At 43.2% G+C, this 18,402-nt stretch overlaps 2 protein-coding genes across 4 annotated transcripts; one reads left to right on the plus strand and one right to left on the minus strand.

Annotated features, from left to right (window-relative positions):
• Positions 1-2: 2 nt before the first annotated feature.
• On the plus strand, positions 3-13,257 carry LOC110986792 (hydroxylysine kinase-like). Of its 3 annotated transcripts, none has more exons than XM_022249001.2 (10): positions 3-175; positions 1,902-2,252; positions 2,987-3,144; positions 3,943-4,132; positions 5,861-6,121; positions 6,507-6,737; positions 7,695-8,132; positions 9,088-9,230; positions 9,598-9,784; positions 11,233-13,257. In XM_022249001.2, the coding sequence occupies exons 2-10, from the start codon at positions 1,904-1,906 to the stop codon at positions 11,730-11,732; spliced, it is 2,457 nt and encodes an 818-aa protein (XP_022104693.2). In that variant the 5' UTR covers positions 3-175; positions 1,902-1,903; the 3' UTR covers positions 11,733-13,257. The 3 variants fall into 3 exon arrangements, with proteins under 3 accessions (XP_022104693.2, XP_086992765.1, XP_086992764.1); XM_087136639.1 differs by lacking the exon at positions 11,233-13,257 and adding an exon at positions 10,999-11,174; XM_087136638.1 differs by lacking the exon at positions 3-175 and adding an exon at positions 1,286-1,360.
• Positions 12,477-18,394, minus strand: adal (adenosine deaminase like). The gene is made up of 9 exons (XM_022249002.2): positions 18,243-18,394; positions 17,726-17,880; positions 17,058-17,206; positions 16,823-16,904; positions 15,829-15,955; positions 15,239-15,319; positions 14,556-14,691; positions 14,023-14,123; positions 12,477-13,519 (listed from the first exon to the last, which is right to left on the minus strand). The coding sequence occupies exons 1-9, from the start codon at positions 18,279-18,281 to the stop codon at positions 13,325-13,327; spliced, it is 1,065 nt and encodes a 354-aa protein (XP_022104694.1). The 5' UTR covers positions 18,282-18,394; the 3' UTR covers positions 12,477-13,324.
• Between the last annotated feature and the right edge of the window lie 8 nt (positions 18,395-18,402).

Here is an 18,402-nt window from a genome sequence, read left to right on the forward strand (position 1 = left end):
ATAACATGGTCAACATCATGTTCGTTCGATCGCACGTGCATAGCATAGCACGGACATCTACCCGCGACGGTCATGCTGCAGTGCATAGATATGTGCTTGGACTTTGGATTCGTCCGTTGTAGTTCATGCATTGCTTGGTGGGCCACGCAACAGTTACGCAAGAGACCATGAGAAGGTAATAGTACAAGGTGTCTGTTGTGGATTTTTATGATAGTTGTGGCACAGTCATGACAGCAGAACTATCAAAATTGCCTGTTTTAAACATTTGGACATGGTTGCCCGACAATGTCCAAATGTTAAAAAAGGCGATTTGTGTGGTCCAAGTTACTCGGACTGTCATAAGTCAGACTTCTCATGGGACATATATATGGTGGGAGGAGGGCATGCACAATTATGAAATATGAGATTTTCAGTGTTAATAATAATGAGCTAGGCTAATAGTTATAAACCTGTTGAGATTTTAAGATGTTAACACGAGATTTGAAGTTAGTTCCTCTTTCGACGTTCGACATTCAGTGTTGAGCAAGTAACCATTTGACATCTGAACATTGAATAAGTAACTGTTTGACATTCAGGATGCACATCCTTAAAAGTGATGGAGTGAAAGGGACAACAACGCACGCCCCGCCATCATGCACATCCATTCACATGTACCTAGTTTACAGTTTATGTGCCATTTCACAATGTACATGTATACACAAACAACTCTCAAACAGATTGAACCGAGGGCAACAAGTTTTTTTGGGTCAAACAAGCTCTGAAATGTTGGCAACGGTTTTTAAGGGCAGTGTAATTATTTGAGGAAAAAACGGTAAATTTTTTATACTTGGTGCTTTCATCGAAACTATTTCAAATACATCAATCCCACGCCCCAACTCTAAATGTCTGTTTTTTCAAAGTGCTTCTGTACACTTCAGTGACCCCGTTGCCTCCATTTCAACCAGGGCAAAGGCTACCCCCAGAACTGTGGGGTCCCACGTCCGGGGCGGACGTGGGACCCCACAGTTCAGGGGGTGGGCAAAGGCAGTTTTCAACAGTTGAAACGGCTTTGATGAAAGTCGTGTCGGTGGAGTTCTTCGCTTGCAAACCAGAGTGGGAAAGTGAATGCATCAAACCATACTTTTCTCAAATCAATATTAAATACCAAACCCCACGCCCTGCCTGCAGATTACATTGAATCTGATGTCATTGTTCTCAATCAGCGATGACTCCTGGCAACCCGGGGCATGGTGTTTTTCACGGTTAAACAAGCCCTAAAATGTAGTTGGCAGAGTGTTTTTTAATCCCTTTTGCAGGCCATCTCTTTTACGGATATGTATTCTGAATTAAGAAGGATCTGAAAACTCATTTCTTCAGTGAGGTATTTAATTAATTTCATTGCACTAGCGCCTTGAGCACCTTGGTGGATCTGTGAACTCTTTAAATCGCTGTTATTATTATTATTAATGTCAAACAGTTACTTATTCAACGTTAAACGACTGTAAAGTCACAGATGTTACATTGCTTCTTCCCATGTCCTCCAGTGGTTTGTGCCTGATATGGCTGCCCCTAGAACTGTGGGGTTTGTCGTCCGCCATGCTCCCACAGGAGAGTGGTGGACGATGAACCCCACAGTTCTGGGGATATGATACGGCAGCATCAGGTTAGCATAATCCCCAGGAAGCTTAGACGGTTTCAGGAATGTTCAAATGCTGTGAACCCAATGTGCAGGGATAATGATAATACATGTACAGTGTACATGAGTGCCTTTAAATGACAGCTAATGTTAGATAATGTTGGCCTAATGTTAGATAATGTTGGCCTAATGTTAGATACTGTTGGCCTAATGTTAGATATTGTTGGCCTAATGTTAGATACTGTTGGCCTTATAAATGCTTTGGTATTATGATTTCATCCCTCAGACATGGCTCAGCAGGCATCTGCAAATGGCCAACTCCAACTCTATCCAGCCTGCCTGGACAACAAAGGCGCAAAAGCACTGGTCAGCAAGCTCTATGGCTGGTCAGTTGATCACATTAAGAAACTACCGGGCTATGATGACCTGAATTTCTACATCAGGTCCGCCAGCACTTCCTCCCAGCACAGCGAGTTTGTCCTCAAGGTCATGAACTCGCGGGATTCTGGCAACCGTGCCTGGTTGGAGGCCCAGACAGATGTCTTGCTTCACCTCACTGAGCGTGGGATCCACTGCTCGACCCCTGTGAAAAATCTGCAAGGCGATTACCTCAGTTTGGAAGAAATAGTTGATGAATGTAAGGCTTGTCAAATTGGCTTGTACAGTTTACAAGCTCTCTGTAAATTGGAGGGGTTGATAACAGGAGCTGTAGGGCATGATCAGTCAATCAGTACGATTATACTGCCAGTCTGTCCAATATGAAATCCCTGACTTTACTTCCCTTTTTCTAAACAATCTTTTACAACCATTAACAAGAAAGTACAGGTTGATTGGCTTACATTTGTATTATTAGCAGATTATGCAATAACACCAGCAAATCATGCAAAGATTGTGCAGATTAGCTAATCGATTTGGACAGAAATTATACTGATATTCAAAATTTCTTTGCAGGCTTTATCTGAACTGGAACCACTGTTATCATCTTACAGTATTTCTTAGGCTTGCCGTTTCAGGAATTTTTCAATGCATCCATTCTGAAAATTTAGAATGCAATATGGACAAGTCAGACTAGACTGATCCATTATTTTGATGTCACATTGGCACTGTGTTCATTGGCACTACACTTGCAGATCCCTTTTTAACTGCGACATGTGTGTGCGTTTTAGTAAGCCATTGCACACCTGTTTTCTTGAAACTGAATGGTTCCTGACTTTAGTCTGGACTGCTGAATAGTGACACAATTGAAGGAAACCTACGTGTGGTTGAACGAACATTTTTATTGCTTGATGTAGCCTCACTGCACCTTTTAGTTTGTAAATCAAAATGTGAGACAAAGAAGGAAACATTTCTTTTGTTTTTCTCTCCCTTCAGCTGGCAAGCAGCCGGCAGGCCTGAAGTTCATCGTGCGCATGCTGATGTTCCTCCCAGGCAAAATGGTCAGGGACCTGTACCAGCCAAACATGGCTGTGCCGGATAAGTGGTTCTACGTCATGGGGCAGAATCTGGGAACTATGGACAAGGCCTTGCTGGTAAGGCACATGGGTGATTGATGTTAGACAGTATTTGGTCATGTGCCCAGTATTACAATGTAGGCTTTAGTAAAGTGCCCTGTCAAAACAGCCGTCAGTGTCAGGGCAGAACTCGTTATTAAATATCAACATCCCCCGATTAAGGTCTTCAGTCAGCTTATCGTACATATACCTCACAGAGGTCTTTTTAACCAGGAATCGTCCTGAATCTTCCGAAACTCCACACGTTTAAAAAAAAAAAACGGGTCCATTCTTTGCACTCTAAAGTCACAGTGGCTAGGTTTTACTTTCTTCAATCCTGGAAAATCTTCCCAAACCAATCGGTAGATTTGGGGGAACTTGGAGGGCTATATGTTTCAATATAGCTTTTATTACTGTAGGGAATGCAGGGTGCACATCAGAATTTTACAATTTTTTGGGAGGGGGTCGTAAATTGGAGGTTAAGTTTATTCAGGTATTTTTAAACTCTAAAGAACGTCATGAAAACTTTTTGAAACAAGACTTGAAATGTTTCCCAATCTCGTGTATGCTATATCTTTCATTTTTGGAATGACTGATGATCATTGAGGTCAGATGTGGTTAAAAGAAAGTAGCGTCACTTTCGAACCCAAAATATGCAAAAATACAACAAAGAAGTCATTTGACGAAGACATGGTAGATTTTTATGATGACATGAACAGGAGGGACAAATATTTATTTCCAGGTGTAAAACAAATTCAGTTTGAAGTTGGTGGAAATCTGCATGGTTTTATGTACTGCCAAGAATGGCTTTTCCTTGTTCGCTCATCGACCTTGCAGGAATTTCATGAGCCATCGCTGGCAGTCTTGGAGAAGCAAGCCTCTGAGTACAAGTGGTCACCGCAGTGCGTTCCACATGTGCGCGACATCCTCTGGGCGGTCACAGATATAGACAAACGCAAGCTGGCAGAGGGCATCCTGGATGAATTTGAAGTTCAGGTCGTGCCAAAGATTGGTAGCTTACGACGATGTAAGTAAAATTAAAAATGGCATTCCCAAAGTGTTTTCAAAGTTAAAGGCAGTGTATAGAATTTTCATGTACTGCAATTTGTCTAAATTTGCCAATTTTGTGGTTTGTGATTTACTTTGTGTATCACTTCAAGGACCCGTTTCATTTCTTGAGTTCACTGCTTTGAGGGAAATCAAGAAAAATGCTGTTCAGTTTTTAACACTCATAGCGTAGCTTGTGTAATTTATCTTGCAAAAATCCATGGGCCACAGGACGCTCCTGAGTGCCCGGACAGTGCACCATTTCTGGCCCTCAAATATGCATTTTATCCATGGCTTTGAACAATGACAACAAACTTCCACATTTTCATTGAAAAAATGTTAATTATTTCAAACGAGTCCAAGTTATCTTGATGATCTTTGAAAAAAATGTAACATTTGTCTTTTTTAAAAAATGACAGCATTCCTGGTGGTAAGATTTCACAGCTTGTCAGGTACTATTAACCACTTCCTGCTGGTGGAGTTTGCACATGTGGGACGAGTTAAAGGGCAATTTTTCATGATTTTTCTGTTTTCAAAATTGTTCAAAAATTCATAACTTCATTTACTAGATGCTTACACCCACACGAATGACTGTCTGGTGGCTACTCTAATCTTACAGGCAACCTCAGTTGACACCAGGGTATTGCAGCTAGGCCTGCCGCCCAGTAAAGAGAGCCCAGAATTGTGTGGTGTCGCATAATTTTCTTTGTTCCCCAAATTGGCCCGGTGCATTGCCAAATGGCAGTGTTGTCTTTACAAATGCAGCCAGATTAGCATGCATCAGTATTGTATCGCTCATCACTGGAGTGCTGGAGCACTCTTGTCCCCGCTGATAATCCGCGGTTGCTGAATGCCACAAACAGTGGTATACTGTTTCAAAACAATGACGGATTACCTCCGAAAATGCCAGGACTTTGCTGAAAATTTTTGGCAACTTCCAGCGGCTCTGTCTTTCGTTCCAAGTCCGGTCTTTTGTTAAAAGGCTCAGTTTGTTTTGTCTGATTTCGGGCACTCCGGCGGTGCATATAAAGCCAACGTCTCCAGTCCCAGGCTCCTTGGCGCTGAGTGGTGAAGAACCTACTTCACACTAAGAAATTTCAAGATAATTCAACAGTCCCATTTTTGAGATCTTGCAAATCCCATACACAGTCTTTAAATTGACATAGGTACACTCTAGGTTTCCTTTGTGGTTGTAGGTGGTTGTAACTTAAGTGACCAGGCTATAGAATGAAAGTGTCTTGTGGCTAAGGTCACTCGTTTGAAAGTTATTCACTTTTGAGTCGTTCAACAAGTTTAATATAACATTTTTCTGATATTTATGAGATATAGATACCATAGATATTTATGCACTACCAGTACATTCTGAAATACTGTTTGTGAACTGTGCATGTCATGATTTTGATGTGGTTTTTCTCAACCAGGGTAGTCCTATAAGTTACCAAAAACTGTTCTCTCTTTGGGTTCAGGGAAAAAACGAGTGATACCTTGGTTTTAGAAGTGGGTGGAAAATCTCAGATAAATATGTAGCAGAAACCCCACAGAATCAGGTAGGGACTGAAAAGCTAATCCACATGCCGGCTTGGATAGTAGTATTCGAACCTGGCCACAGAGATAGAAGGCAAGAAAAGTATCACTTTGCTAATCCCACATACCTTGCTATGATGGAAGGACTTGAGCAGTTAGAATTTGTTGCTTGTCATTTCTCTAGCTGTAATCCATACCGACTTCAATGACATGAACATTATCAGCTTGGGCAATGGCCCTGTGCCCAGCAAGGCTGACTGGCACACGGCCGGCGGCCCGGACATTCCAGCCCATCAGGACTCGCAGCTCCAGGCCCTGGGGGCCATCGACTTCTCGGACATTGTCTGCTCCAGCTTGGTGTTTGACCCTGCCGACTCCCATGCGTATATGATGATGAGCCAATTGAATGGGGATCCGCTGGTCTCCGGTGGACACTTTCTGGCTGGTACGATTCTGAAATGTTGACATTCAAGTCTTGCCAGTGAGCCAAATCGGCATTTCAATTGTGGTTGTGATTATCAAGACTTTGGTAATTCAATATGAAAGCGGAAATGTGCAATATTAGGTCAATATTATGCATAATTTGTAAACAAAATGATATTTTTTCAGAAAAAAACGAGAGGGAAAATAACAGTTGAAACATTTATTTGCAGTTTCTTTATTGAAAAATTTCTTCTTGCTTCCAAGTTATAAATGATATTGAGATTTGTAACAAATGGCCAATCACAGTTTTCGCTTTGACGTTAAATAACAAACACAGAATGGTTTCTGCTGAATTCCACGGTTATCAAGGCTTTGACATCTTATTTTTGGGATCATTTTATTATCAGGCTACAACTCGGTGCTGCCACTGACACCGACAGAGCTGGGTCTGATCCGGTGCTGCACCGCGGGCCGTCTGGTGCAGAGCCTCGTCAATGGTCTGCACGCATACTCGCAGGATCCCAGCGACGAGTACGTGCTGGACACACAGAGGACAGGCTGGAGCGTGCTGGAGCAACTTTGGAGCAAGTCCAACGACCAACTCCTGAGCCTGTGGGACAGGATCGCAGATTTATACCGTAAATAAGCATGGCAATTTTTACAACAGAGCTATGCGAATAGATTGCTGCAGTTAGCTAGGCAGCCTGTAGCTCATCCAGATGTGGTCAGGATTGACACTGCAAACATCGGGCCTTTTGACATAAACAACTATTAAATCGAATCATTCCAGCGTGTAAACAGTTTGCAGTAGTCTCTAATTCAGATCTCTATTATTGATTTTTAATTAAACAAAACGGAAGCAGAATTTATGGTACATGAGATATATGTATGTCTTTAGTGGCATTGTGTCATTTCGTTGCTTCTAATATTGTAAGAGTGCATTTCTAAATGGTCACAAGGCTGACCCTAGCAATCTCTGCCCCCCCTGGAAAATATTACCAAGATGGTGAGCATGTGATGTGTTAGGAGGTCTTCAAGTCTTGGCTCTGTCGCTGTTTTCAGCTTTGCCCAATTTTTACCCCAACCCCAAATCTCCAGTTTTTAGCTCAGCAAACAGATTTTTGCTTGAGGAGTGAGGAACAGTTGAGCAAATGAAGAAAGATTTTTTTCACCCAGTTTGAACATGAGAGAAACCCGCTAGTGATTTCAGTGTTGGAGATGAAGCTAACATTTGGGAAACTCCCTTGCCCCACAGCGAGCGTAAGGTAAATGCCGCTTAGAGCCATTTCAGTGACTGTTGTAAACTTCATGATGAAGGAGCTGTCACCAAGCTGTGATTGTTTTTGTCCAAGATGTTCAGTATTCGAAAGTTTAACAGCTGCAGAACTTTTCACGGAATTAACCGTGAGCATGCGTACAGTGTACATGTACATTGTGTAGTGTTTCTACACGTGCATGATTTCATCAGCGTTGTTAATAAATCTTTTCTGTACATCAGTTCATTAAACGTGGTCATACATGCTCATCTGTTATCAATAATGTACCAAAGACCTGGTCAACATACAGACTCCTAATAGATCAACCGATACTGACAGGTCCATCTGTAGTGAAGTCTCCCGTGTTGACTCACTCCGAACAAGACACTGACTTGATGTCAAAGTCTGGCAGTACAAGAAAAATCAAGCCTAGCCTCTCTCCAACGGATGTGAAAGGACTGCTCCAGCAATTGTACCCCATCAAGACTCAGCACGTCGAGGAGATCAGAGAATTCATCAGCTATGACGATCAGAACTTCCACGTCCGACTTGGAGGCGGGGAGTCGGCAGCGAGCATGGGCGGCCAGGAATTTGTGCTGAAGGTGATCAACTCCGAAGATTCGGTTGACAAGGGTGCCTTCGATGTGCAAATCGCTGTCCTGCAATTCCTGAAAGCTAAGGGCTTCTGCTGTGCTGCACCAGTGGTAAACACGAACGGGAAATACCTGAGCTTGGAAGAGGTGTGCATGTCTTACGAAAGGACAGATCCTGATAATGGTGAGACAGTTTTTTCCATGTATAGTTTAATATTTATTTCATAAGACACTGGGCTGGCTACAGGGAAATTTTTCATAATGCCCCATTCAACTTTGAATTGTAAGTAAAGTCCAAAGATCATATAGCGCCGAAGGCGCAAGATGGATAACTCTGCCCAAGGTGCAATTACCATGGGCGCCATTTGAGCAAGCGATATGCGTGCGCAGTTTACGGTAATGCTTCGGCGCAGGCTCACCAGGTGCACGTGCCTGCCGTGGCGCCTGCGCCTGTGCATTAATGTGCATTGCACAGGTGTATCGCTTGCTCAAATGGCGCCTATGCGATTACAACGTTTTATGTGTGTTTACGGCAAAGTTTGCCATCTTGCGCCGCTATATGATCTTTGGTCAAGTCCTAGGTTCTGCAGCGTTCATATAATGTTGTGGTTAGTATGTGTCATTAATAGCAATACTGGGACACTGTAACATGTCTGCCGATCAGAATAAGAAGTCATCACTGTACTAGAATCGTGTTCACACGTAAATCTTACTCTTAGGCACCAATTAAATTTCAATAGATGGGGTGTTGTAACTTGACGTAATGGATCCATATTTTTGTTCAAGAACAAATGCAATGTTGGCGTGATTGTAATGTCATAGTGGCTAGACAGTGAGATTTGGCCAGCAAAATAGAAATAGTTACTGCGGTGACAATAACGCTCATGGACAGATGATACGCATAAGTTACATGCCTCCTTGACGAATAGGATGCCGTGAATTGCAAAGTGTATGCACGCTTGAGTGTGGAAATGAAGTTACTGTGCGTCTCCTCATATAAGTCTAAAGTTGTGTACCATGGCTGCCGTGCTGCACAGAGCAAGGCTACTCTGTGTTATCCAATGTTGGATGGCAGTGCTGGTGTCAGACCAGCAGTCTAGCTGCAAACCACATGAAGTACTTCCGTTGCTCCTCTACAGGTAACCCACAGCAAACTGGAGTTTTCCTGGTCTTTCTGCAAACGTACCTCCCTGGCCAGATGATGAGTACAATCGAACTACTTCCCGAACAGCTGTGCTTTGATGCAGGAAGAAAACTGGCTCAGATGGATCAACTTCTCTGGGTAAAACTTCGCATTCCTAGAAATTTTCACTTGAGGAAATCCGTCTAATTACTGAGTTCGTTGCGCTTAATGCCAATCAGGATTACCCTCTGCCTGTTCGGATTTGACTAATTTTAATGACCATCTTTTTTTTGCCACTATCTGCCTTGAGCAAAGCATCCCTCATTGATTGAAAAGATCTGTGTTTGTGGGAGTATCCATTTTGTTGGTAGCAACAAAACTGTAATGCTAAAATTGATATTTGAGGAGAGTAAGCCTGCTAGTAGCAGTAATAGTCAATGTTGAGTCTATTTCTGGACGGGTCATAAAGTTTATCGTTTCCCTGGTACAGTTTGTTTAAAAAATCCAAACCTTTTTTTTTTTGCAGGATTTCCCAGACCCTCCTGACAGCTTCAAAGGCAGAGCAGCAGCCAACATCTGGGCCCTGGAGAGTATGCCCAGAGTACGCGACTACATGGGTGAGGTCAAAGACCAGAGGAGACGAGAACTCGTGGAGAGCATTGTCAAGAGCTTTGAGGAGGAGGTTGTCCCCCAAATCAGCTCGCTGAGAAAATGTGAGTGCCTGATGTAATCACGAGAAGCTAGTCTGGTGATACGACTTAATGGAGTGACAAGGACTTTATTAACCACTTCGTGCCGGGGCATTTTGCAATGTTGAGGATGCTGGGCCGGCATGACTATCATTTTTTCCGTTTTCAAAATCCTTCAACAATTCATCATTCCATTTAACAGTCGTTTATAGCCACACAGAGTAATCTTCAGGCACTACTCTAAGTTGACAGGTGACCTTCATTGACGCCCGATTATTTCAGCCAGGCCTGCAGCATTGTAAACAGAGCCCAGATAGTGCGGTATTATATAACTGTCTTTTGTTCACGAACCTGGCTCAGTGCACTGCTGACCTCTTTTCAATAGGGGCCAGATTAGCATGCAGCGGTGCTGTGTGGCTCTTCGCTGCGGTGGTGGAGAGCTTTTGTCCCCGGTGATAATCCGCTTGCTCTAAATACCCCAAACCCTGGTATACAGTTTCAAAATAACGCTGGATTATCACCACTTTTGAGAGTGAAAAATGCCGGTAATGCCCAGCAGCCTGGTCTTTTGTTTGGAGTACGGTCTTTTGTTACAGGGCCCTGTTTCCTTTGTCCGAGTTCGGAGACCCCGGCCACACATATAAACCATACGGCTCCGATTTCGGAGTCCCCGGCTGGTAGTGGTTAAGGCTTGCCTCGCAGTAGCACAGCTATTTTGCCTGGTCTGGAGATGTCCAGGTTCTAACTAGGGACTAAAATTAACTTTTGTTATTTAAATAGTTAAATCACTTGTTTCTCCCACTTGTGATATATCTTAAGGTGATTTGAATTCAAAACTTTGTGTCAATTCTTTTTTAACCACTTCCTGCCGGGGATTCCGGATCCGGACACATATGCTTTATATGCGCGGCCGGGGTCTCCGAACTCGGACAAAGGGAACAGGGCCTTGTAACAAAAGACCGGACTCGGAACAAAAGACCAGGCTGCTGGGCATTACCGACATTTTTTCACTTTCAAAAGTGGAGATAATCCAGCCTTGTTTTGAAATAGTATACCACGGTTGAGGGCATCTAGAGGGAGTGGATTACCACCGGGGACAAAAGTGCTCCACCACCGCAGTGATGAACCACGCAGCACATGCTAATCTGGCCCCTATTGAAAAGAGGTCAGCAGCGCACTGAGCCAAGTTCGTGAACAAAAGTTACATAACACCGCACAATCAGGGCTCTTTTTACAAGGCTGCAGGCCTGGCTGAAATACTCGGGCATCAATGGATTTTGTCTGTCAGGCTAGAGTGGACAACAGACAGTCCTTCATGTGTTTGTAAGTGTTCAGTAAATGAAGATAGGAATTTTTAAAGAATTTAGAAAACAGAAAAAAATGATAATTATCCCGGACCAGCATCATCAACATTGATAACTGCCCTGGGTAGCAAGTGGTTAAGAGTCACAATTTCTTGTTTTGATTGACAGGTCTCATTCACAGTGACTTTAACGATGATAACATCTTAGTTGCTGAAGTATACTCTGGTCCAGATTGTGAAGACGCCGACTTGTTGCCACTGACCAAAAAGAGAAAACGGCACCCTGTGTACAACATCACAGGGGTTGTTGATTTCAGCGACTTCGCCTACAGCTGCCTGGTCTTCGAGATTGCCAGCGCTATGGCCATGATGCTTTACTCCAAGGCGGCTAATCCCACTGCTGCCACCGGCCACCTCCTGGCAGGCTTCCAGTCAATCATTCCCCTTACTGCCGAGGAGCTGGGGCTGCTGTACACCTGCGTAATGGGCAAAATAGGGCAGGAGCTAGTCCTGAGCCTCTACAACAGCCGGATGCAGCCAAGGAACCCCCACGTGGCTTTCACCCAGGGGCAGGGGTGGAAGTACATGGAGGAGCTGTGGGGAGATCCCGGCGCACGAGCCAAGGTTGAAAAGCTGTGGAATGACACCGCTGCTTTGTACAGAACCTGATGACTTGAAGGGTTATGAGTGAAGAAACAGGGAGACAGATTAGAGAAATTGTGCTCATGTATACAACCAAGGCTTTGATGACAAGACCTTCCTCAGGGATGTTACGGCAGGATGTTTAGTTCACTTGTAACTTCAAGGACATTGCACATGTTAAGCTTGTGTTGCACATGTAGTTGAGTCTATCATGTGTCCAAGCAATAGACGCTATGCGTTAAGGTGGAAGTCAGAGGCTATGTGTTATTTTAATATCTTTACAATGAATGTCCAAAAGGTTTACTCAAGCCTATCCCAGAGGGAGAAAGGTATAGCCTCTAACATGACGTCATATGCATAAGTTCTATTCCATCATAGTATCATCAGGTCCCAAGCTATTCAAATAAACTGACAAAAGCATTCCTTGATCATTGTTCACTGTTAACTGAGGCTAGTCTTGTGAACGGACTTGGATGGACTCAACTACATTTCTATTACGCAAATTGATTGTCTTTACTCTGTAGTTAACTATCTATCGCAAATAAAAACAAAGTTGTGCTCAAGTACAAAACCCTTTCATAAAGTATTGCTGGTTATTAACAAAGTCAAGGCAGATGGACATTTTGAAATCTTCGCTGTTGGAGAACTAGGAAAAGGTAAAGGCAAAATTTACGGCTCCAAAGACACCAGTGCTGTCTAGGGACCCGTTTCTCAAGATGCCTCAGGAAACGAGTCCTCACCATTTGTTGTAATAAGCAAACACTTCTTCCATTTCTTTGGACCAAGCCCATTTATCTGATCACATTAATTAAGCCTTTATTGTGAGGTTTCACAAGTCGAAACACAATGTATTTATCTTTACAATACTACACACACTTGAAGCGGAGGCTATATTTTCATGAGATCATTTCTGTATTTAAAAAAAAAGTAAAAATAATGCAACTGAAGCCTTGTCTTTATGCACAAAGTAAACCTGAGTTGTTAACTGAATGTCTGTAATGTTCCTTTTCGTAAGCTTCCTCAGCATGTCACAGTTATTTAAAAAAAAGCCTCTCGGACTTCTGATTGCTTTCTGGAATGTACAAGAATTACCATTGCAGATTTTGGCTGTAGTACAAGGGTAGGAAGTCGTACAGAACTTGGAAAAGTGAATACATGGTGTACGTATATTGCTTTATAGTTGTGCTGTGAAAAATCTTTCAAAAGTTAAAAAGCCGAGAAGTATGGCTCTTGACTTGGGCTTGAGTTTTTTAAGTAACTGAGGCTTTGGTTATGGTGAGCAGTGACTCATTGACTTGTCAGACTTTGGATTAAAGTTGGTAAATTTTACCAGATGATGCATGTAATGATTTAGAAGAATAATTTTTTTTTGTGCTGAGAATGTCCAAAAATGATGAATTATTAACATTATTTGAGACAATGGCAAGATATGGAAAGGAACTAACTAGCTTGTGTGCTCAAATTCTAACTCCTGGCTCTGAATCGAAACATTTGATTATGATAATAAAGAAGATTTTAGGTAAATATTTCATGAGTAATTGAGAACTGGAAATTGAACTGACTTGAGACTTTGGCTCTATACTGTGGCCATGCAGAATCCTATTGAAATACCAAACTCGCTATGAAGACTGTAGTCTGGATCTTTCTTGAGCCCACATGTTTCTCAGCCAGTGTTTCGTCTCGTCGTCGGCGAATATGCACGCTATGCTGCCAAAGGACAGTTCCCACATCTGCTCGTGGGTCAGGTTGAAGGTGGTAGCCGCGATCTGGTACTCTTGGGACAGGCTTGTGGCAAAGATGCCTTTGTCATCAGTCTGGAGAAAAACCAAGAAAGATACAGAGAGCCCAAGATTGCATTTGAAATGGCTACAGCTGCTGACTGCAGCATATGAGTTAAAAAGAAAAACTAAAGCCACAGCCTGTTTACATGGCTTGTGGGCTATGTGCATTGCGAAGAGGGCTTTCTGTAACTTAGCTTAGGCTTCATTGTTACAAATTTACCCCCTTTTGATGAAGTTATCAAGTTTCAATGCAGCTCTGTTTTCTGGTAAGTCAAATTGTTACATGCACTGTTACATGTATTTCGATATAGTTCTAATGTTGGATGTCTGAAACCGGTGGAGAATGAGACGAAGCTGTGATGGGGAATAAAGTCTATGCTTACCAGTGAAGGTTATTCACTGGTTCCCGTGTTTCCATTTGAGAATGCAAACCACGGCAGAGATTTGCTTCAGATGAACTCGGTAAACTAGGCTGGTTCCCCTCGGGGACAGGAACTTCTCTGAGTTTTGAGAACTCTCCCTAACCCAGTACTTACACATATGACACACGGGTGGCCACGCTCGTACCAGTACTTGAAGTGGTGGTTGTCGAACGATTTCACCGTCTGGCCTACCATGTTGGAAGTGAGGCAGAGCTCTGCCAAGTTAAAGAGTGGAAGGGAAAACAGTTTAGAAATACAGCATGATGTCTGCTTACTGCTCGACACTGGTGTGACGGGACTTGTTATAACCCCAATGGAAGTAATTTCTGGACAATTGTATATGTCATATCCAGAAAATAAACGTTCTTTTCTGCTTCAGTGCAGTCCTGTGCGTGATTGCATTTTCTCCCTGGTGCAGGTTATTGACGGAGATAGATATTGTCGGTTTTAAACGCGATAGCGTTCACCCCAGTTAGTTCGCAATTTAGAAGTTATATGTGAACAAGTTGGGGATCGCCAACCAATCCACTTACCTGATGGGATTAAGCAAAGGGGTCACTAGAGGTCAAAGGTGAGGAAAAGAGATGTCCCACTGTAAACATCACCGACATTGCCCCCCTCAATTAACAGTCACCTCCCACTGTTACCTAATGGTGTTCGATGTTTGCTGACAGCTTCCACAATCTCTTCCGATCCACCATCATCCGACTGTAGGAAAGTACCGTGGCCAATTCTGTCTGGAGGCACATGCACTAGTGACAGACTCTCGGCTGTGTTGGGAATCTAGAGGTAAATAAAGAAGAAAACTTGCCTCGCTCTGGTGAATTTGAAAATTGACCTTATTTGATACTGCACAACACTGTGATATTCTTACAGTATAGCAATATGCCCACTAAATAGCCTGGCATGCTGTGGGCATTGCCAGGAATTCTTTCCTGGAGGGAGGCAAAATGTTTCTTTCAGGGAGAAAAGCAAGGGGGGGCATTCGGCAGCAGCAAACTAATAAATAATTAACAGCAGAAGGATGTCGATTCCAAGCTAGTTTCAAACAAATTGGTGATTTCCATCCCATTTCATTTCTATCATTTATTTTCTTTTCGTTTCTTCCTTTTTAGTTTTATTTTTTTTCGGGGAGGGGCAAGTATCTAACGCCTCCAAAGCCTCCTTCCACTCTGCAAGAAACCAATGCCCGGAAAGTAAGCATTGAAGCCAATACTTGGGCTTCCAGCTTCCTAGCTGGCAAAGGTTCAGCCACAAATGCATTTAGCTGGAACCTGAATACCGCTTAACTGCTATCACCCCACAGGGTAATTTGTTCACAGCAATTCACCTCTGCTATGTGTAGTGCAAGCTTCAGTCCACTCTCCCTTGCATCAAGGAGCAGAGGTATGTACTGCCTCGCATCATTCTTCTGTAGGAAAAGTGCACGCAATGTCACTGGATGTTTAACCGCACGGAGAAAGTGCTGGCAAAATAGGAGTACGTCAACCTTGACTTCTGGTAAGGTGATAAATGTTAATTTGCTTACAAGCTTTTGAAAAGCTATGAAGGTATTCGTGAATTGCTTTCTAAAAAATAAGGAAACAGGTCCTCCTTGAAAACAAGGACGAAAGACTGGGCTTTGTACAATGGTGAATACATGTCGTTGTCATGTGATTGGCATGAACCACTTCAACATAGCATAAAAGGACACACCCGAATGGACATTGTCCAGGTGCTGTAGATGACTGTGGCAAATATATAAGATGACAAAGGAAACAAATGACACGACAACTTTCCACTGAATGTGCCCAAATTGAAACAGCATTGAGGTGTCCACAAATTTCACATTTTTACAGCTCCAAGATTAGTTTGGCCCAAAATTCCTTCAAGAAAATAGTCCATACGTAGGCCTTGGCGCATCCCTACTGTGACATGTACCTTCGGGTCCCCACTGAAGTCGATGCCCACCACCACACCATCACTGCTGGCCTGGAACTCCCTTGCAAGCTGAACCGTCTCACGGGCCGTCTCCAGATCTCGACCGCGGTCGATCGTCAACAGAAATCTGGGACGGAAGGGGAATTACAGGATGGCATTGTGCAGTCAGATGCAACAGACCCTTTGCCGATGGTAGCCACCTAGGTATCTTTTCTTGTTGTAATTCACTGACAGTAAACATTACTTTGTATGCCCTGTGCTACAGCAGACATGCAACTCTGTGATGGGTGGCAAGCAAAGAATTCCCTGAAATTTCTGTGAGGAAACTTTGGAAGGTGATATTTGGCCAACTCACAGGAAAATAGACTTGCTTCCTCAGTCCGGTATGCCCACTGGGGTTTCTTTGTTTTTTTGGAAGCATGTCTTCAGTCAGATATAAGCACTTCAGGTACATGGACCAAAGAGATTTTTTGAAACACAAAACCCAGACCCAATAGCTACCATCAATTACATTATGATCATAACAAATATCGTCAGTACACAAAAGGAAAATAAGGGGCAAACTAGGTAACCTTGCATACGGGAGAGACGAAATCAGGAATGAGTTGCTCTGAAGTGACCTACCAAGGATCTTCACGACCATCGGATACCAATGCCTGAGATTGGCTGGCCACTGCGTACGACATCCAGAGATTGCTGCAAACCAACTCATTCGATGGGAACCAACATATGGACCAGCTTCTAGAGGAGGGGACAGACACTAACTCATATGGACCAACTGTGTTGAGTCACTGAACTAGCCTCCACAGCGGAGATTACGATCATGGGAGATCGTTATGTGTGGCATGCCTTTGTTGTTGTCTGACGACAGTCGACCCGATGATTATGATGGCAAGGGCCATGTGAAACACTTCAACGGAAAAAGGTCACATGCTTCCCAAATATGGGAGCTACAGAAGTCCATAACGATAGCCCTGCACACCTGCAAACTCACCTGACTGTGATGTCAATGCCATCGTCTTTACACTGCTTTATTGAAGACAAAACTGCTTCCACATAGCTTCTCTTTGTCATTCCTATATTTAGAAGAAAACAAATGACAGCAGCTCAGGTTCTACCTCCCTTAATCCTCCAAAATTCCCCAAAGGGTAGGTTAAGATATAATTCCAAAAATCTTTGGGAGAGAAGTCTTCCCTATTACCTAATACTTATCCATCCAAGCCACCTACCAGTCTCCGGTACATCTTTAGGAGTGCTCCGCAACTCCAAATACTTGATGCCATCCTCAGCAAACTCTCGGATGACATTGCGGGTCACTATCGCAACAGCTTCGCAACTGTCAACAAGCTGGTGGATTAACTTGAACATTTCAAAGCAGCTAAAGGTGAAAAATGGAAGAAGGCATGTCAGAAAGAGATTGAAGGCAACTCATTCCTCAGAATATCCTGCTGTAATGAAACCAGCAGGTCTCATGAGGCATGATCGTTGAAGTATTTCAAGGACAAATGAAACCTAAAAATCCCTCCATGCCAGCTGAAGTGGGGAGGTATTTGAACTTGGTTTCCATCCAGGGTTTCAGTTTCACACATATCCGACAGGATATAATTTTATCCCCCCCCCCGTGAGAACTCTTCACGACATGTCTGATGTGTAAAACGATAAAAACCTTTCGAACATGACTCTCCACATAAAGCAGGAAATGAAACCCCAGACTGGAAAACAGCCTACATAGCACGAGGCCCAACACAATCATGTGAGAAAAACTCACTGACTGTATTTGCTACTGCATAGAAAATGCAAGCAGATTTCCAAGGGAAAAACAATTATTAGACCTGTAATTACAACAAAAATAAGAGTAGGGGATACAGATGGACAGAGAGAAGAAAATACTAGGTACCCATCCAGTGTCATTTGTTCTCCTTTCTCCACTTTGTTCTTCCATTGCCGTAGCGGACTGATATCTGGTTGCGGTTTCCCTTGTTCCTGATTCTTTGCAAGTAGTTCTTCAATGGTTTCTGTACTTATTGAACCATTGATATGGGCATGGAGCTCCTAATTTAACAAATGAAAACCACATTGTCACAATGAGCGTGGTAAAAATATGTGGCAGACATGGCAGAGGTTGTGGATAACATTTTTGTTAAAAGTGACATAGGCCCTAGGCCTATCTATCATCAGAGAGTCCTCTATATATCCTAAAAAATCTAGACATGCTAGTTGATTTCGATTCAACAGTCATGGCCCGTATCACGGTAGCCATGGCCCTGTGGGGTTTTTCATTCGCTGCGCTCCCGCCTTCGTCGTGAGAGCTCTGTCTCATCTCAGTCATGTCACGTCAGTGACAGCGTCCACGGGTCTGGGAGTCCGACAGACAACGGAGGCAAAGTCCATAAATTCGTCTTCTGAACACTTACGATTTTAGGCAGGTGCTTGTAAAAAGATTCAACTTCCATTTCCGAGTTTTTGTCGTGGACCAAAGCAATAATCGATGACCGCTGAATACAGGCCCAACCCACTTTTACCCTGAAAATATCATGAACTCGTGATCATGGGCGCTGCCATATTGTAAATTAT

Source organism: Acanthaster planci, linkage group LG05, assembly GCF_054643075.1.
Source record: "Acanthaster planci isolate LZ-2023a linkage group LG05, COTS_SCS, whole genome shotgun sequence".
NCBI lineage: Eukaryota > Metazoa > Echinodermata > Asteroidea > Valvatida > Acanthasteridae > Acanthaster > Acanthaster planci.

What these genes read in the sequence shown, in the direction of transcription:
- adal (XM_022249002.2), bottom strand. Translation starts at nt 18,281, where the DNA reads ATGGAAGTTGAATCTTTTTACAAGCACCTGCCTAAAATC. An exon ending in TTGCACTACACATAGCAGAG is followed by an intron (nt 14,692 to 15,238) that starts GTGAATTGCTGT and finishes ATTTACCTCTAG; the next exon opens with ATTCCCAACACAGCCGAGAG. An exon ending in GCCACCCGTGTGTCATATGT is followed by an intron (nt 13,520 to 14,022) that starts GTAAGTACTGGG and finishes GTTTTTCTCCAG; the next exon opens with ACTGATGACAAAGGCATCTT.
- LOC110986792 (XM_022249001.2), top strand. Translation starts at nt 1,904, where the DNA reads ATGGCTCAGCAGGCATCTGCAAATGGCCAACTCCAACTCTATCCAGCC. An exon ending in CGGTGGACACTTTCTGGCTG is followed by an intron (nt 6,122 to 6,506) that starts GTACGATTCTGA and finishes TTTTATTATCAG; the next exon opens with GCTACAACTCGGTGCTGCCA. An exon ending in AGATGGATCAACTTCTCTGG is followed by an intron (nt 9,231 to 9,597) that starts GTAAAACTTCGC and finishes TTTTTTTTGCAG; the next exon opens with GATTTCCCAGACCCTCCTGA.